General features: G+C 39.0%; 1 protein-coding gene and 1 long non-coding RNA gene across 2 annotated transcripts in view; one reads left to right on the forward strand and one right to left on the reverse strand.

Moving 5' to 3' along the window:
* Positions 1 to 20770, reverse strand: part of Nfkb1 (nuclear factor kappa B subunit 1) — a 114977-nt gene that overhangs the window by 70201 nt on the left and 24006 nt on the right. The window contains exons 4-5 of the mRNA XM_048333765.1: positions 16011 to 16048; positions 11774 to 11872 (exon numbers count right to left, since the gene is read on the reverse strand). Of these exons, the coding sequence (XP_048189722.1) occupies positions 11774 to 11872; positions 16011 to 16048 (137 nt within the window). The remainder of the gene's footprint in view (positions 1 to 11773; positions 11873 to 16010; positions 16049 to 20770) is intronic.
* Positions 14014 to 18577, forward strand: LOC125341681. Its single transcript, XR_007209046.1, has 3 exons — positions 14014 to 15084; positions 17089 to 17095; positions 18544 to 18577. It is a non-coding gene; the product is annotated as an uncharacterized LOC125341681 (long non-coding RNA).

The raw sequence follows: 20770 nt of genomic DNA on the forward strand, positions 1-20770 counted from the left end.
TGTTATTTTTATTTTCATCTTATAAATGAAGAAAATAGAGCTGGAAAAGATGAAGTAACTCGCTGAAGGAAGATTTTACCACCAGCAAATGGCATGATTTGGACTAAGATCTAGCTTTTGCTTTCAAATATTGTATTTCTGCGTCCTAAACCACTTTTTTTTCACTATTCAATGAGATGCCTCTGCTTAAGCAACTTAATGGGTTTCCTCATCGTGCAAAATCTTTGCTAATTATATTATGCAACACAAGACTACAGAACCGTACAGGAAGCAATGGTGTTATCTTCTCTTCATCTGACCATTAGGTAAATACTTTAGGATGTGATCTTGTATCTGTTTCATGAAATCTTAAGTGTATTGAAAGGGATTTGACTAGCTCATAGGAGTTGGTAGTTAATTTTCAAATTTTGTGAGCCAGTTGACATCAAATTAGTAGCTTAAAACTGACCTTGTCAAAGAAATTGGCAGGGGAATGCTATGAGTAAGGGTATTCTCTACTGCCCCCTACCCCAAGAAGCCAATTGTGAAACACGTGCTAGCATAAGTATCATCTACTCAGTAAGGAAACATCAGAAGAATTTATCTGGCTTAAATAAAACAGTCATTCATGGCCACTCATGTCTATAATCCCAGCTACTCAGAAAGCAGAGATCAGGAAGATCAGAGTTCAAGATTAGCCTGAATAAAAGTTAGTGAAACCCCATCGATATCAGTCAGCTAGTCAGGTGACACACAGCTGTGTTCCACTTGTGTGAGAGGTAAAAATAGTCAGGCATAAATTGTCCAGTCAAGCCTGGACAAAAAAAAATAAAAAACCAACCATGCCCCTTTTTGAAAAATAACTAAAAGTGAAACGGGCTGTGGGTATCTGCCTCAGAAGTGCTTAGCCAGGTGTCAGTGGTTCACACCTGTAATCTTTGCCACTCAGGAAGCTGAGATCTGAGAATTCTGGTTCAAAGTCAGTGTGGGCAGGAAAGTTTGTGAGATTCTTATCTCCAACCAGGGCCTTGCATTCAAGCCTTAGGACTAGCACACATACACACAAAAGTGCAAGTTCCTGTGTTCAAAACCCTGAAATGTCCACAATAACAACAACCCCTCCCCCCAAAAAAAACACACTCTAGTATACTGGCAAATCTTTTTTTAACCTGAAAGATTTTCTCCAACTTCCCAAATACATAGAAGTCATGCCCACTCAGTCTCAGAATGTGACTTTATTTGGATCTTGACTCTTTGCAGACAAAGTTGGTTATGATGAGATTTTACTGGGTTATGGTGCACTCTAAACACACTAACAGTCTCTTTATAAGGAGAGAGATGGAGGGGGAGGGGGAGGGAGAGTTGGAGACAGAGACACAGAGGACCAGGTCGGAATGAGGTAAAAAGGGTACAATATACAACTACAAGGCCAAAAAAAAAAAAAAAATGCCAAGGACTGTCAGAAACTTTGAGAAACTAGAGAGAGAAAAGGAAGAATTATTCCCTTCAGAGGAGCATGAACCTTCTTCAAGAAAGAATAAAGTTCTTCCTGTTGCTTCAAATGACCTGGTTATGACCATTGCTTAGAGCAGACACAGGGGACTAAGGCAATACTTGTGCAAGTGAGCATGCTTACAGTCTCTAAGGTAAACGTTAAAAAAAATCAGTGAATGATCCAGTGGTATTTTTGTACAGGTCTATATATCTATAACTTAATCAATAAAAGTGCCCTTCTGTATTTGTAAGTATGTCTGGGGATATAAGAATAAAGCAGCAGTCGGGCACTGGTGGCTCACACCTGTAATCCTAGCTACTCTGGAGGCTGAGATCTAAGGATCATGGTGTTGAAGCCAGCCTGGGCAGGAAGGTCCATGAGACTTTCATCTCCAATTAACCACCAGAAAACCAGAAGTGGTGCTATGGGTCAAAGTGTTAGAGCACTTGCCTTGAACAAAAGTTCAGGGACAGTGCCCAGGCCCTGAGTTCAAGCCCTACTGACTGACAAAACAAAACAAAACAAAAGGAATAAGAGCAATGATCACTTTTAAGCACTTGTAATGTGTGGTATACTGAACAACTCAATTCTCACACTTATTCCTCGCCCCCACCACCACCCCTGTGTGGACTTAAGCAAGCACTGGACCAGTGAGCTGCACCCCCACCCCTGGTAGAGTAGACAGACATTCTTTGCACTGATTTTACAGGCAAGGAAGCTGAGGCCTAGCAAGTTTAGTAAGACAGTTGTTAATTAGTGGAAAAACTAGAGCTCAACATTATGTCCAGGCCTGGAACAGGAGACTTTAGGACCAAAACTTTATGTCCTAAAAGTGTTATTCATAAGCCATCTACCATACCACAGACTTGGATCCTGTAATGTGCAACATCATTTCCTGCTTCTAAGGCATCAACTACAAACCTGCTACTCCCCTTGGTTCCCTCCATCTCACCTGTCTTTCACATTTTTCAACTCTATATGCTACATCCTGAGACACTTGTAGATTGGTTTTCTTCCATTTGTTGGCTCTTTTCCCACTGCACATAGTAACTGAGTAAAATCATTTTAGTGATTATATACTTAACCTTACAGTTGCTCCTTGGTTTTAATTCTTCTTGTCCTGATTTCAACTCCACATTTCTCTAGGATCAGCAAATTTCTTTTGTATTTATATATCAACAACTGATAACTCAATTATCTGAAGGTGCTGGGGATTTATTTCTGCTGTTCATTGTTCTGCAGACTTGTAATCGCCATGGCTTGTTTGTGTATATGTTTTATCTGAGGTCAGAAATTCATACTCCTTTGAGCTTTCTATTTTGCCTGCTCCTGCCAGGCTTGAAGGAGACCATCAATCTGAAGCCATTCATTGTTACATTTGGGCATTCCTAGATCATGCACGAAATGCAAACTTGAACTCTAGATCTATAAAACTGAGAATCAGACTCAGTTCTCATGATACCTACTGATTCCCCAGAGCCTGAAAACAGAGAGTTTATCATCACTCTGAAGATTACCCAGTAACGGGAAACAGCCCCAGGAGATGCAATGGCAGAAGTGTAGGATTGTAGTTCCAGTTCCTCACACTGGAAAGGCCCAACGCCTAGCCAGCTTTCCCGGGAAGTTGTTTAAAGGTAAACTTCTTAATGATGTCAGTCAGCAAATATTTTTCATTCCCCGACTTCCTCCCCTCTCCTCTCATCATCTCTCCTTCTCTCCTCTTCTTCCCTCCTACCTCCCCCCACTCTGTTCTCTATTCCTAACTCCATTCCTCCATTCCCCTTCCCTTCTTCCTTCTTTCCTTCTCTTCTGCTTGCTAGGCAGGTGCTGTATGACTGGAGCCATTTCACCTGCCTTCAGGTCAGTAAATGTTTATATGGCCCACAATTCCATTGAAATACTATGAAATACTATTGTGCTTTTTCAAATTCCCTATTTCATGGTACTTCAGTACTTTTCATACATTCTTAGAACCTCACCTGTGTATTAGAGAAAATGTTTGCTATTCTTTGGATATGTGTTACATTTTGTTCTATGTACATTTCTAGGTATTTCTTTGTGGCAGGATGATTCTCTCCAGTCTATTATGAGGCCATCAAAATAGAACACAATCAGCATTTTATACAAGAGGAGTTTTTTTTTTAATGCACAGTTTAGTAACCATATGGCACTGTCTCCCACAGATCTATTTAGGAAATTAGTTTATATAGCTCTATGTCCTTATTATCTTCAAGTAAACTGTGCAGAAAATTATAGCTATGAAATGAATGTCTCACATTTTTCTTCAGTCCAGTGTTTTGCTCCTCTATGTGGAGTCATTTTTAACTCATGGGTAAATAAAGCTAAAGATTCATCTACTAGTCTCATTTATAGAAACAGAAATGAGAGGGAATAATTTGAAATCCTCCTTTTTCTTTGTCTTTAGTATTAGATAATAAGTACTTTTCAATGTCATGGAGTCCTCATAATTATCATTTAAAAATGGTGGAATGATATTCTATGCCATGGCTATACCATGATGTCTATTCAGTCATCTGTTATATTATCTGTTGCATATTATCATTATAATGTAATTCTGGAAATGATTACAAAATTTTCACAGAAACCCAGTCTAGCTAAATGACATGCCATGTTTTGACATGTGGGTATGGGCCTCGGGTGTCTCTGGGGGCTAGAATATTTCTGGATGATTCTGATGCACACTGTGATTAAGAATCATAGACCCCTGCAAGTAAAGACAGAGCCTTAATACTATGATAATTAATAGTGATCCAAGACATTTAATAGTGTGGCTTCTAGATGGCTATTTGTTGTGCATCAAATGATGATCAGATCCTAGTAACTTTGAGTTCCTACTATCATAATGAGTCATTGGAATCTCCCATTATTTTACAAAGAATCATCTTTAGAAGTTCTTACTATTGAGATATACATATTATCACTTTTTTTTAACTTGAGTAAAGGATAGCTTTATTTGTACCGTGTCACACAGGCTGTTGGTGGTTCTAGTTTGGGTAGTACCTTTTATAAGGAATAAACACAAAATGATGGCCATAGAACCTACCTGAGTATTGTGAGGGTTACAGGAGATCCTATTGCTAAGCACAGGAGGATAAGCATTCTTACACTCTCCTTTTCTTGGACACATGGGGATCATATATCTATGCATGACACAGATCTGTAAGTCTGCATGTATCTTTCACCTTGCCCCCATGACACCCCCAGGAAGTGAAGGGAGATGGAGGGTCTTTGATCTGCACTCTACCTGGAGGGCAGGAGAAAAGACTGGGACCTCAGGAAAGCTTGCTAAATCATGTCTAGACACATAGACGGGTTGTAAAACATCCCATCTGTGGAGAACAAGACTTCAGAGCTGCGCGTGCATTCATTTTACACGTCATCAAAAAGCGCTGCCAACATGAGACTTTATGAAACCAGGATTTCTGAACACAATGTAGATATGATCCTCTTTAGATGGAGAGCACTCTAAGTTTAGAAGCGTTCGGGGACTACATCCAGGCTGAACAATGGTCCTAGGAACAAGTATCTATTCAGGGAAATGTGGAGGGAAGGAAGATGAGCATGGCCGACAAGTGGAAGATCACCAGGCCAGAACGATTCATAAAATTCAAGAAGCTTCTGGGCACCAGTGGCTTGTGCTTGTAATTCTAGCTACTCAGAAGGCTGAGATCTGAGGAACACACTTCAAAGCCAGACCTGGCAGGAAAGTCTGTGAGACTTTTATCTCCAATGAATCACCAGAAAGCCAGAAGTGGCACTGTGGCTCAAGTGGTAGAGTGTTAGCCTTGAGCTAAAGAGCACTCAGGCCCAGAGTTCAAGCCCCATGACTGACAAAAACCAACATTCAAAAAGCCTTTGGGTGATTCCTGATAATTTCTGAGAGTCAATTTTCACAGCTATGATCTATGTAAAATGTATGCTCTAAAGTGGCTTTCTTCAGTTTTTAATGGTGATTATTTAAAGAATTATTTTAAATAATTCTCTAAGGTGATATTTTACCCTAGTGTCCAAACACAAACCATCTTACTTAAAAGAAAATGATCTATAGGTCTAGACTGTTTGTTATTAGGAGTTTTACTTGATGGCTCGAACAATGACTGATATATAATGCTCAGTGAATTTGATGAAATAAATGTCTTCTTTCTTGTCTGGCTTTAAGCAGACAACTCTTAAAAATAGATTTAAAAATGCCAAAACATGAATCTAAAATTTTAGACATGCCAAAAGGAAATTATTTAAGAAGACAAGTTGGGCATGGTGGTACATGCTTATAAATCCAGAACTAAAGAGGCAGAAGCAGAAATAACAGAAAGTTTGAGAACAGCCTGGGCTACAGAGTAAGCTTAAAGCCAGCCCGTGCTACACAATGAGACAGTTTATTTTTTAAACAAGAGTAGAAGCTAGTTTTTAATTAACCAAGGTGACATGTACCCTACAGCATTCACTCATAACTATATTTGAAAATCTGATTTAAAAAGTTATACACATCCTTTCTAAATTTTTCTCTTCAGGAAGCAGCCCTTTTTCTATAAGTTACAGAGCACTGGGCAGAATGTACACAGAAAATCATGGTTATTTTCTCTTATTAACCTAAGAGCACAGTGAACAGCCTAGGACGGTCAACAGACATTCTAATAAGTGCTACAAAGTAGGTTTTTCTGTGTTCATGCCTAATTGATTATTGGTATCTGAGTCAGAATCAGTTATTTACATTAGTCTTCCACCTAAATCCTTAGAATGCCAAGTCTCCTGAACGAGACAAGTCTATACTGAAGAGAGAGATTGATTATGCAAAGAGATGTTACATTCACAAATGCCACAGCCCAAGTCTTTACTGACCCTGACAGAAACTTAACAGGCAGTGTTGTTTTTAAGTGAGAGGCACTGAGGGTGGAGATTTTTCTTTTTAATCAGTGAAAGAATAGGATTTAAAAAAAGTAAAAGTACTGTTGACCTAAATATTTCAGCACATGCCTCTCCCTCAAGAACATTTGATTGCAAATAGTTACACTTGTATCAATTATATTTCAAGTCCTTCACATCCGGTATTCATAGCTAAATGGGAAAGTGAGAATATTAAACTATTTGTATCTTAGAAACAAAGTCACTTGTGTTGGATTGTGTTTTGTAGAGTGAGAATGGCAGAAAGCCCGTCCAGCAGCTGGGGAAGAAATTGGTTTCTGAAGCCCCATTGAAGCTTCTTCTCCTCTTGGCCTCCTTCCACCTGCTTGAAGAGGAAGGCATTTTGATTTAATTTTTTTTTTCATGCAAGACTTTCGGGAAAAAGAGGGCAATGAGCCTTCCTTGGCACTCCTTGCTGAGTCAAAAACAGGCAGGGACAAGCTTGGCCTAGAGGAGGTTTCTCGTGCTTTCCTGCCAGCCTCCTCCATTAGATGCTCCATGATGAAATCATTGAGCAAATGTTCAAGGCACACTTTATAGGCCGGTATAATGGATGATTAAATCTTTAACAGGAATAAGAGTGAGTTTACACACTTTCCCCAGATTTACTTACATATGCATGTTTATATGTATATATGTATTCATATATATTTGCTGTAAGAGTCAGCATGAACTGCAAACTGTTAATAAGCACATTTTTATTCAGATAGTACAGAGGAACCAATACTGTGACAGCACACCTCGTCTTCAATGGGGCCTGCTTTTAACCCTCTTTTGGACTAAAGAGAAACAAACTATGAAATATAATCAAAAGTTTGTGGTGAAGCTGGTAAAAATTATTTTTTGTTGGAAAATGCCAGCATTTGCAAATGCAAACTTACTGAGTAAAAGTGCAGAGACATTTTAGAGAAAGTAAGTTTAGAATACAGCACACAGCTTTCCCTATGTGGAAGGAAGAAGAAAGAAGGACAAAGCAAGTGGGGAGTGGGCATTTAGCTGAGACTATGTATTCTGTTTTAGAGAGTGTGAAAGACAAGGGACAGTGTGAGAGAATATGGTAGAACATTGCTGTCAAATCAATATTGCGGTATATGGTGTCTGCTATCTCAATTTTCTGTATGCAAGAATACGAAGACTTGTAGAGCTAAGTGAAATTCTTCTCAGCCATGTGAAAGCAGCATTCATAGCACAGCAACGTGATGTACTCTGAGTTCTACAACTGATCTTATGGATCTAAGCCTAGCGATTACTAAAAGGCTCATTTGTAGAAAGGATTGTTCCTCCTCTGCTGGTGGTGCTATTCCGAGGTGAATGGATCATGAGGGCATTAACTTTACCAATGGGTCAGTCCATTGATGAGTCATATTAAATGGGTGATTGGGAATAGGAGCTTGGTTGATGGAAGGTTACTGAGGGAGTCCTTTTGAAGGGTGGAACTTGTCCTTGGCCACTGCCTGTCTCTTCAGAGTCCTGCAGCCACTGAAGGACAGTGGCTCACACTTGTTATTCTACCTACTAATAAGGCAGAGATCTGAGGATGGAGGTTCAAAGCCAGCCCAGGCAGAAAATTAATCAAAAAGCCAGAAGCTTTGTGCAGAAAAGCTCAGGGACACTGTCCAGGCCCTGAGTTCAAGCCCCAGGCATTTCTTTTCCACAGTCTTTGGCTATGATGGTTCAGCTTTGCTCCAAACCAAAGCAATGCAGCAAGCCAACTCATGGACTGGCATCTCTGACACTGTGACTCAAAGTAAATCTGATATCCATTTCAGTTGTTGTTTTTCATGGATGCTGTTTACATCCATGAAAAAGCTAACATGCTCATTAGTATCTAGGTACACTAACTCAGAGATTCGAGGAGAAATGATTCAGATACCAGAGCATCATTTTGAAAATAAGAAGCATCTGCTAATAATCAGGGCAGGTGTTTGTAAAATAGCCATATAGACAATTCCATGCCATGTATGTTACATAGCTTTTGAATAGAAAAGTACACAAAGGAGCCAGATTAAAATCCACTCAGCATTGCATCTACATCTATGGTCCTCAAAAAGAGATGTTTTTGCCCACCTGGGGGGCATGTGACAATAACATGTTCATGAGGAGAGGTCAGAGTTGCTGCTAAATATCTTGTAATTCATCAGATGCCCTCCCGCAACAAAGACTTTGCTGACCCCAAATGTCAATAGTGAAGAGTTTGAGAAACTCTGATGTGGGAGCCTGTGCCTGCCTGTGCTACGCATTCCTCCCAGTCTCAGGTGGCACAGGTGCTTAGTAAATCACCCCAGAAAAGGAAGCACAATGGCCAAATCCTCCTGACAAGAGAGAACAGAGAAACCTTGCATGCTGCCTACATTTTAGAGGGAAAAGACATCTGAAACCCCTTTGTCAACTCAAAGGTCTAAGGCTATCCTTCATGGAAAATGCAATAGATTAGGGGAAATGTTCTGGGGAAAAAATACTTCATGATGGTCTCTTCTTTCTCTCTTCCTATCCTTCTGTGAGCATTATTAAAACAAGTAATATTACCTATAGATGGCCAGAACAAGGAATGCACTTAAAGTCTTACTGAATGAGCCAAAGGAATGAGCATAGTTTATAGCATTCTTTAAAATCTTAATCACAGTTTCTTACAATGTAATTGGAGGTTCCATACACATATGCCAATGGGGTGAAATAATGCAGCTTTAAATAGTTTAAGAATCACCAATTGCCTTCATTTTGGTATTTTGACTTGCTCCATTTTAAATACTATCTATGTACTTTATATACTTGTTTATATACCTATGTTTCCCACCAAGTTTAAAAACTTGTTCATATAGACACAAGTGGGCAAGACTATCTAATTAAGTTGTTTCATTTCCAAATTGTTATGGACCACGGGGTAGGATTGTTTTTGAGTAGGCGGAGTCACTACGTAGAGAAGACACATAAAAAAAGCCCATAAATTTACCACAGAGTTAATGGTATGTTAGCACCAAGAACTGCCACTAGCCACAAAACATGAGAGCAATACAAGGAAGCTGTTCATAAAAAGACTGTAATTTATACTTTTTGTAAAGGGCCAGTACTAACAAAACCTCTTTATCTCTTAATATCAGTTTGTAAGTACTCATGACACATGCATGTCAATATTGATATCATACAATTTTTTAAATTATCATCACAGTTTGACCAACACATAAACATAATATAGGACTTACAGACATAAACGCTTTAAAAAGTGCTGGATATAATGGCCTTTGTCCCCCAAGCCTTTTTCTTCCTTACTTGCCAGAATTTTCATTCTTGGTGACACATTTCACCCTTGCCTTTTCCATGTCCTGGCTCCTTATCTCCCTGTCACCAGCAGGTACATACAATCTATGACAGAGGTTCTGTCAACAGTGATTTGCTGTACGATAAGAAAAACCACTAGGCATTTGAGAAAGGCTAGTTCATTCCTTTCTGAGTTCCTGCTCTCTTATAGGCATTGCACTTTTTACTTAGTGAAGTTATCATGAACCCTAAAAGAGAATGTATGTAACCGACTTCAGTACAGTTCCTCTCTCTAGTGGTACTCCTCGATCTTCAGGCAGGGTGTCATTTTTTCATCCCAGAAGCCTTCTGATGACTGGGATGGTTAATTTTAGGCACCAGCTTGAATGGAGGAAGTGATACCTGGGAGTTGGTAGAGCACTATTTCTGTGTGTGTTTGTGAGGGTGTCTAGAGGAGACTGACGTGTAAATCAGTGGAACAAGCGGAAGTCCTGCCCTCGGTGTATGTTGGCTTCCTCCAGTCAGCTGCAGCTCCAGACAGAACAGAAATTCAAAGAGAGACTTCTTTGGTCTCTTTCTCCAGACCTCAAAGAGTGCTGTTCTCCTCTCCTTGGCATATCAAAACTCCAGGTTCCCCATCCTTTGGACTCTAGAACTTAAATTAGCAACCATCCAAGAAACTCCAAGTTGAGTTTCTTGAGCATTTCGTTCTAGTTCGAGTTACATCCTCAGCTACACTGGTTCTGAAGCTACTGGACTTGGGAGGAACATTACTAACAACCAGAAAACATCCTTTAGCCATTTGTGGCCTCCTTCTGCAAACTAAAGACATGGTGCATTTACCTGCCTAACTACCTTCAATAAGAATGACGCCTTTCACTTCACAACTGGAGCTAAAAGACCTAAAATGAAAATATGACAAGTAGGACCCCCATGCTATTAGTGAGTTTCCCTAGAACGGTTCAGAATGGGATCAGCATAATCTTTTCTTTCATTTAGAATAAGGATAAAGAACTAGCAAGGCCTGGGTTTAGATGTAGGATATGAGGAAAGGGAAGAGACAGACATGAGACTGGCAAAACCAAAGATAAATTCCCTTACATCAGAATTTTGGTGAGGGCCAGATTTGTTGACCATCTGTTTTTAAAAATAAGCCAAACAAACAAATGAGCTCAGAAGAAAGTTGTATCCTTTAGGGGCATGTGTACTAGTTGTAATAGTGTTGGTAACTTTTTTGTCTATGATGTGAATGATTGAATGAATAAAGACTTTTTGACTAAATTGTAATTGTTAACTAACTTACCTACAACATAAATGAAACCAAGTAACCTAGTAGCAAAATCAGAAGTCAAATCAACTTAGAAAAAATATTCTCAACTAAGTCAATCAATAAAAAATAATCTGAATATGATAAAGTTGTTCACATGCCATAGTTCATTCCAATAGAGACCAATGAACACACATAACCGCTCAGACAGAGGCAACTGGGTGCTTCCAGGTTTCCTAGAGAGCACTTGTGTACATTTCCTCACTTAACCTCTAAAGGACTTTATGAAGAATATGCTATTCATATTTCTGTATTTTACACTTTCAGACACTGATGTTCACAAGCATTGGCTAAGCCTATTCAATGTGTATATAGCTTTTCCTCTTGTCGGAATTCCTGATTTTACATAACATACTACATAGTTCATAAACTCTGTCATCTGTTTTATTTCTCACTAAGTCTCTACAGAACCTAAGTAAAGCATTTGTTTCAATGACTTACTAAAGTTTCAGAGGTTGTAAGATGAAAAAAAATATTTAAGATGACTGGGAAATAGTAAAAGTTTCTTAGTTGATGTTGGAAACCTTTACACTAAGTGGGCATGGAAATCATTTTAAAATTTGTTGCTTCTCATTGTTCAAGATGCACTGTACTCATAAGCTGACACGTTGAATTCAAACCCCTTTGTACAACTACTTAAAGATAATTTTTTCAAAGTCTCTTCTATGAGACAAATTTCTTTCAAGGTTAGGGGTAAAGGCTAACTGTACTAATTTTAAGCAGCTGCTTGGTTTGGCTCTTAGGGAACAGAATCTTCCAGAATTCACCTAGTAGGATTGACTTGTCAGACTTACTTTGACCTGGGGATAGGACTTCTTGTTCTTCTCACTAGATGCACCTGGAAGTCCACCATGGGAGGGGCCCTCACACACGTAACGGAAACGAAATCCTCTCTGCAAAGGTGAACAGAGACCCCCATAAGTTGGAGAAGTTCATACAAAAAATGTTAGTGATAAGATTCTATGCAAATGTATAACTTGCAGGTATAGAAGATAAGAGATGGGGAACACAGGAGGCTGTACAATGTACTCTGGGAATGAGAATTACGTTTCCCAACTTACCATGAACTGCTATTTGCGTACTGAGCTGTGACTAACCAGCCACACATCTGAGCCGGCGGAGCTGTCCTGCAAGAGCCTTGGATGCGATGTGTTAGGGCTTGTCTGAATTGGAGCTCCCTCATCTCAATTTGCTGCTGCTAAGCCCTGCACCTTGGTGGACTGGTAGAAGTTCTGTTTCTCTACCTGTAACTCAGGAATTCCCCTCTCTTCTCTGATTGCAGGAGTGTGTGTTTTTTTTCCTATATCGCATCATCTGCTACACCAGGCACCCGATGGGCTTCTCAGTCCAGAGGAAATAAGGCCTTTCATTTTTGAGTCATTGATATAATTGAGCTCAAACTTGAAGACTAACTGGCTTGAAGAAATCCAAAACTAGATAGTTCTTTTTCTTTATCTGATCCAGTAATTTTACAGATGTTAGTAACCAATGAAAGACACTACATGAACCATCATGAACCAATCAATAGCTAAGGGCTATGTTTTATTACATATATATGTATATATATGACAATTACACCAAATTATCTTTAAAGACTATTCTAGCTCTAGCTAAATTATTTATTTGAAGCTAGCTTAATTCTAACCAAATCATACAATTATGCATATTTGTACACAAAGAATACTGCAAAAACAATTATGCAAATTAAGGGAGCTCATCATATTAAGGATGCTTATACTGTATTTTCTTAATCATTTAACTATATAATGATGTTAATTTGTGGTAGCACTCATAGTTTATAACTAAATCATCACTTAACTGGATGGTTTTTCTTCTTTTCATAACAGGGTGAAAAGAAACAATAGGCCAACGTATTTTTTTAAGAAAAAAAAAAAACCCTCACCTTCCATTTGTTTCTAGTGTGGGCTAGACTTCATATAATCAGCATTAGATCACTAGACCATCAGGAATATCCCATAACCACTAACTGCTAGTGAGGGGTTTCTACTTTAGAACCTCAAACACCTACACAACTCCAAAAGACACCAAGGTTCTATTTGATAGCTCTAAGCTTGCACACCAGTGTAAAGCTTTTCCTATCTTAGATTTTGCTGTGTCTCATTAGGCCTGGTAAGGACTTTACCTCTGAGCTGGCCCAGTGCTATGAACTCATTTAAATCTCCAGGAAGCATCTGGGACTGCCCTTGTATTCTCTAAGGACTTCCTGATTTCCAAGGAAGATGAATCCTAAAGCACATTTTTTACGGGGTGAGAAAGGTCTGAGGTCAGTTCCCTGGGCAAGCACAGATCTGCAGTGTACGTGAAATTCAACCAAAGAAAAAAAAGACCTAAACCACTGTATAGGGTTCCTCTGGGAACGCCAAACCTAGACACTGCAGGATCTTCTGAAGGGAGGTAAACATTTAAAAGCAATTCTGTTTTGCTTTTCACAAAATTATTTAAGTTACAAAGTCAGCCTTGTATCTTTTGTAAGCAATGGCTATTGGTTCTATTTTTAACAGTGAAGTGAAATTTCCAAGAATGTGGAAAAACAAGGGCATTACAAGAGCCAGCTTCTAGCAAGAGCTAACTATCAAATGGAGACTTACTTGACTGCCAATCAATTCAAATGCACTTCAGTTGTACAACAGTATCAACATGCAACAGATGGAATATATAAAAGAATCTACTATGATATATCTCTCTCAGAGCTGTGAAAATCTGTGTCCGAAAGGCTTCTAACGAAAAAGAGGTCATTTTTTCCTAACTTAAAAAATTAATACCAAGTTCCTTTGGGGCAGATGGCAAAATACACACGTATAGTTTTACATCTTATGGAGATTGGTGTCAAATGAAAAGTCAACTGGCATGGCTTAAGCTGCGGGCTTATAGTTCATAAAACAATGTACATCATTACATTATTATTGGTTGAATTTGCATCTATTGTTTGAGTCTGAATGCCAAATGCACAGTTTGGATGCATTTGTGCTTTGAATTTTTTTCTGAGCTTAAAAGTTTGCCAATGCATAGCTATCCATGTCAGTAACTCCATTTCCTTAAAATGACTCATCAACCCCACAGGCAAGGAAGGCTCCAGCTCTCCAATCAGAGAGTCTGACGTAAATACAGCCATGTTACTTTCACTGAAGTCACATGTCAAAATAAGACCAGCTTGGAAGACACACTGTTTTACTCATGTACATTTTAAATGTATTCATTCATAATGAATTAAGTTTTGAATTCTTGAACAATTCAATTAGTCCTTAAGGTAAATCATAAATGTCAGTTCTTCATTATGACTTTTTGGGGCTTGGATAAGGACTTGCTGTTAAAATTCTTATTATTGTGATATGTTTATTTTTTTTAAAGCAAGTATTTACAAAATACATGTGTAGATACATTTTAATTGTTTTATCAGTTTTGTGGTTAATTCCAGGATGCCAGATTATTGCATAGAGAATTTCAGGGGACAGAACTCCATCAGTGAGGTCTTTGAGAGAACCGATGAGTTCCTGAGAGAAATCCCTAATACACAGTTGGAAAGTAGAGTCTAGATGAGCTTCTTTCAAGCAACGACAACAGTGCCCCAACTTTCATGTGGAATTTCTGTCCATACAACAAAAATTTGGATCTAATTTCCACCCAATCAAGATAACCTAGTCACCACTAAGATATCCCTATTCTTTTAATGCTGACCAAATCTATTGTGTGACGTGACTCTGGGAGCTTCAATGCAATGATGCTTTAAGTTCTTCACATTGAAGGTCTTGAGCACTTGGTTAATGCTCTACAGTACAAAAGGGAGGCACACATACTTACATGAGTTACTAACCATTACGTAAGTAATGCACTGGTTAGTATCATTGCAAGAGGAAATACATACATATCCTCAGCCTCACAGATGGGGTAAGCCCATCCTTTTGGAGTTTAGTTACTGCTCATATTCTGTAAAATGCTACTGAAATGTCCGTAGACAGATAGTAGATCTTTTCTTTCCTCCTCTTTCACAGCACTGAACTCAAGTAATATCCAAGGGGTATTTATCCAGAGTTGGGAAATGGCTTTGGGTCATTTTAATTCTGTGTGTGTGTGTGTGTGTGTGTGTGTGTGTGTGTGTGTGTGTGTGTGTGTGTTGGTCCTGGGCTTGACCTCAGGGCCTAAGCTCTGTCTCTGGGCTTCTTTTGCTCAAGGCTAGTGCCTTACCACTTGAGACTCTTCACCACTTCTGGCGTTATCTGAGTAGTTTATTAGAGGTAAGAGTCTCAAAGACTTTGCTTCCCAGGCTGGCTTTGAACGGCGATCCTCAGATCTTAGCCTCTTGAGTAGCTAGGATTACAGGTGTGAGCCACCGGTGTGTAGGTAGGCCATTTTAATTCTGAGCTGCATTCTACAGAATCCAGTGGGAAGAGAGAGATATCATACTTTTCTCCTTGCTCTGGGAAGGCTGAGTCTAATGCTAACACCAGAGGGAAGATTATTCAACTACAAACATATCTAATGTTTGTAGTGTCTTAGGTGACATATTTCACTGCACAGAAAATACTGGAGTGAATGTGGAAGGAGGAAGGTCAGGAAGTCATATGTGTGGGTGGGCACGACAGATAGATAAAGCTCAGTGAATAGGAGCTGTAAGTATACATCTTTCCTTTGAAAAGAAAATGAGTGGAAATAACCTATCTTTCCTGGGAGTGGCCGATAAACTAAGCCGGTAGAGATAGCAGAATAATCAAGGATCTATAATTAACTGGAGTTTCACCGAACTGTGTACCAAGGCTCAAGACCATTTGAAGAATGACTAAGAAATGTAAAGTAGATGAACACTTTATGTAATTTGTCAGGGTGACATCACTCAGATAAGCTATTTCCTTCATAGAATTGATTTACCATTAGTCCAAGTTTGACATCTTAATGTTTTGTAATATATAGGGATCCAAGAATGCAAAAAACAACAACCAACAAAACAACTCCCCCAAAAGAAAAAAAAACACCCCAAATCCCAAAACAAAACTCTCACCTCTTTAAACTTCTTACCTGTTTAGGTTGCTCTAATATTTGAAGGTATGGGCCATCTAAAACAAAACAATAAACAGAAATCAAAAGAAACTGTAAGGATTCTCAAACTCAGTTAAAAAGAGGTAAAGCCAGTAAAAAAACAAAAAGAAAACTGAAAATACTTTGTTAAATTGGGGTTTCAAATCAATTTTCCAGCTAAAGTTCCACAACAATAACATTCCTTTCCCTCCTTTGAAATATTAAATTTACTCTTGTTCTAACAATAGCTTTCTTCACAAGTTTAGAGGACCACAACAAATCAATGTTGGTTGAGTGCTGATGGTATACTGCCCAGACCAACCACCAGCCTGATGGCCGAGGCAAGAATTAGTGCCAACAACCCTCACAATCTTGGCTCCCAACAAAGCATTTTTGGGGGCAACACAAATACCAGTGATGAGTAGCGAGCACTTTCTGGGCATGATGACAGTTTCTTTGTCTTCCCATCATTAAGACAGAAACCTTCACACCCCAAAGAGAATATGCTCTATGTGAAATTAAGAGAGATGGAGCTAGCAACCGACAATGTGGGAGACACAGATAAAGAGCTAAGGCCACCTGCTTCTCCCTGCACTAAGTTTCTGTTCTCTTCCCTTATTGAGGCAAGTAAGTATCACCTTCATGATCTAACTGGTTTGTTCCTCCTCTCCCCTAATAATTTCACCTGATCTTTTGTTTTGTTTTTTAAATTAAATCAGTGCCTTTTACTTTCTGTAAAAGTTCTGAATATTGTGCTCCTGGATAAAGACTGCTGCATATGCAATGGAAATTAAATTAACAAAAATGAAATCTCCATATAAACATAAATAGTACGGGGAATTTTAAAATAAAATCCTGCAGATAATTTAACTGAACCCAAGTACATGCCAATTCATTATTGTAAAAACGTAAAGAAAACAAGAAGGTAAAATCCATTTCCCACCAATGACTTGAAAATTCAAAGGAAAATCAGGAACTCTGGCAGCATAACTATAAATATATTTACTAGGAGGAAGCCCCTAATTAGCTGGTTTTCATGTCAACTGTACCATAACCCATAGCTCTGAAATAAAGAAAGACATTGGGTATTCTTTTTTATTTATTTTTCTTTTTTTGTACTAAAAATATTTTAGAAGAATGTAGCTCTTCCCAATTAAATCTTCACTGTTTTCTAGCTTACTAGAACTTACTTTAGGTGGACAAATTTGTAAAGAAGAGATAAAACTTCAGGTTAGAATTAAAATAAACTGTAAGTTAAAATAGAATTTTATTCATTCAGTATCATGATGAACCAAGATAAATTAGAAAACAACAGGAAACAAAGTTAAAATGATTTCCTATTATACAAGAAAGTTACTAGGAGGTCAGTTGGAAAGTGACTGAATTTAAAGTGAAACATAGAAGAGAAAGAAAAAAATAGAGTGTCAATGGTCAAGTAGTAACATAGTTAACTGTATCTTTTTTTCTGTATAAAATTCATCCTTCTAGGGCTGGGAATGTGGCTAAGTGGCACAAGATCCTAGGTTCGATTCCTGAGTACCAAATAAATAAAAAAAATAGTAAAATTCAACCTTAGGCATTCTTTTTGGTCCCCTAACATTTGAACCTTACCTCCAGCTAGGCATTTTGCCGATCAATTTGAGATGGAATCTCAGGAACTTTTCTGCCATGGCTGATTTCAAACCATGATCCTCACATCTCAGCCTTTTGAGTAGCTGAGATTATAGGTGTGAGCCATCTATGTCAAACCATCCTTGGAAATTGTGTGTGTGTGTGTGTGCGTGCGCGCGCGTGCCTGCCAGTCTTAGGGCTTGAACTCAGAGCCTGAGCACTGTCCCTGAGCGCGCGCCTGCCAGTCTTGGGGCTTGAATTCAGAGCCTGGGCACTGTCCCTGAGCTTCTTTGTGTCCAAGGATAGCACTCTTCCACTTGAGCCACAGCTCAACTTCCAGCTCTTTCTGAGTAGTTTATTGGATGAGTCCTACAGACTTCCTTGCCTGGGATGGTTCCAAACTGTGATCTTCGTATCTCAGCCTCCTGTGTAGCTAGTATTACAGGCGTGAGCCATCAGTGCCCAGCTCATGTTTGGGAATTATAAGCTACTTCTAGATAAGTAACTGTAACATTAAAATGATTATACATACATATATGTATGTATGTATACTTACAGCATGCCTGACAACATAACATAGAAACATTTCATCCAGAATTCTAAAAGAACACATAAAGAAGATCATCCTGTAAAGGATGCAATATGTGGAGAAAAAGATTGGAAAATATAAGGGAGTAGGGAACACATTGACAGTAAACCTCAGTCTCTCTGTTCTTATTAACTCTTCCAGAAATAGTTGTGGTTTGGTTATTTTTTTTTTCTGTAGAACTTAAGTATGTGAAATTCCTCATGAAACAGGACCATCTTTCTCTTACAAAAAAAATATTCAAGGTTAAATCATCTAGAAAATTCCATTTGAAATGCATATATATGTTTTGAGGCCAACTTTCTTTCTTTCTTTCTTTTTTTTTTTTTTGGCCAGTCCTGGGCCTTGGACTCAGGGCCTGAGCACTGTCCCTGGCTTCCTTTTGCTCAAGGCTAGCACTCTGCCACTTGAGCCACAGCGCCACTTCTGGCCATTTTCTGTATATGTGGTGCTGGGGAATCGAACCCAGGGCCTCATGTATACGAGGCAAGCTCTCTTGCCACTAGGCCATATCCCCAGCCCCAAGGCCAACTTTCTTTTAGCCCCATTTCTGTGCTATGAAAATGATATCTCCTTATGCAGAGAATTAAGTTAAGGCATAATGTTACAGCCCTAGCATCTATACTATATCCCATACTTGCTTTCCACTCATCATATGCCTGCTATTGGCCTTACATTCCAAAAACTCTGAATGAAAATTGCACTTCAGTAGTGGCTTAGACAACCTTCCTACTTCTTTAGAATTTTAATAAAACATCCCATGTATCTTGGTGCATATAAACTGGACTACTGCATGTCCAGGAAAAGTGAAAATCAGAGATTAAGAAAATGTTGGGAGAGATTAGGAGTAGAAATAGATTCTCAGGTACACTTGGCCAAGTTTTTCTAATGAGAAGATAAGATACTTCCTAAAACATGCAGCTCTGACCACAGAATATTTACTGAGATAACTCTTCTAATAACTTATTCCTATACCTGTAGACCTAAAGAAAAAGAATACATGTGTAGAAACCAAATTTGCCTCTGGACCCTGTTTGGTATCCACAAGGCATGAAATAGAAAAAGGGCACATTTCCTGTGGGTGGAATTGAGTTCTTTATTATTATTATTTTCAACAAAGCACAAACACTAACCAAAGTGCTTGAAACCCTAGACTTAACAAAGTTCACAGGAAACACAGATGCCTGGAGCACTGACTTGTTCACAGGAAGGGGACCCAGGGCTCTCACTGGGCCGTGTTCACATGGTCTTAGGTGAACACTAGCACAGAATCCAGGCTGTGCGGGCTGGACAAAGGCTGCCATGATGACCTGCGGCTGCTGAAGGTGGACAGGTGGCAGGTGCAGGTTCTCCCCTCCCAGGATCGCTGGAAACACTAACCATGTAAGTGCAAACACACTCTGCTGTCAGCCACGAAAAGTAAGTGCCAGCATGGCCACAGGTCATTCTAAATGAGAACTGCAACAGGAGGGCAAGTCTCCCTTGAAATGGCAAGTAAATCCACAGTGAACTCAGCACCCGCTGTCGACTTCTACTCTGGTTTAGACACAATCTCTGCATTGCTTCTTTAAGTTCCATTGGTGACAGAAAAGGTGGGACAGTCAGAGCCATCAAGCCAAGCTAATGGATTAATCAATTGAAAAAGAAAGTTCAATTTTTTTTAATACAAGATGAAGCGACCTGGGGGGGGGGTGTGGTCAAACAATGAACAGTGTCATGTTTGAGGGATTGCTATTGAAAGTTTTATCTCCTTGGTCAGAATGCAAAGCTAAGAGCTTTTTATTTATTTATTGTCCTGGAATATGAACTCAGGGCTTCATGCTTCCTAGACAGATGATCTATTGCTTGAGCCATGCTTCCAGCTCCTTTTTGCTTTTGCTCTTTTTCAGAAAGGCTTTTACTTTTTTCTAGGGTCAGTTTTGAATCACAATCCTCTTACCTCAGCTACTTGCTGAGCTGCAATTAGAGAAGTGAACCACCACATCCAGCCTGTTTATTGAGATGGAGTGCCACTAACTGTTTGGGCTAGTTTTAAACCATGATCCTCCCAATCTCCAGTTACTGAGAAGCTGGGATTACAGGTGTGTACTACCACCCTATTATACAAAGGCTTTTTTTTTTTTTTTTAAGAAGGTGATATTGAATTTTTTTTTTTACACTGTTGGTCTGGTGCCTAGTACTCTGGCTAGCCCAGCACAGGCCTTCAGATAATGTTTCTGGAACAGAACTAAGGAGTTCAGGTTGCTTTGTATGAGTATGGAACACAGCAGAGAGGGATTTAAAAAGAACTCAGACATAGTACAACTGGAAACCAAAGACAATGTTTGTCTTGAATAAAGAAATTATCAGTGAGTCATCCTACCAGACATTAACCACTGTCAATAGAAAGGATGAGGGAGGTAAAATATTTTTTTCAAGTACTTTCAAGAAATATATTGAAATACTGATATTTAGAATATAAACCACCATTTCCTTCCTACATACATCACTGAACTTCTAGAAGAGATTGGCAAATCTTGAGTATTTAAAAAAATTTGACAGCAAAACAAGAGGAAAGGGTATG

This window comes from Perognathus longimembris, chromosome 24 (genome assembly GCF_023159225.1).
Source record: "Perognathus longimembris pacificus isolate PPM17 chromosome 24, ASM2315922v1, whole genome shotgun sequence".
In the NCBI taxonomy this organism is placed as follows: Eukaryota; Metazoa; Chordata; class Mammalia; order Rodentia; family Heteromyidae; genus Perognathus; species Perognathus longimembris.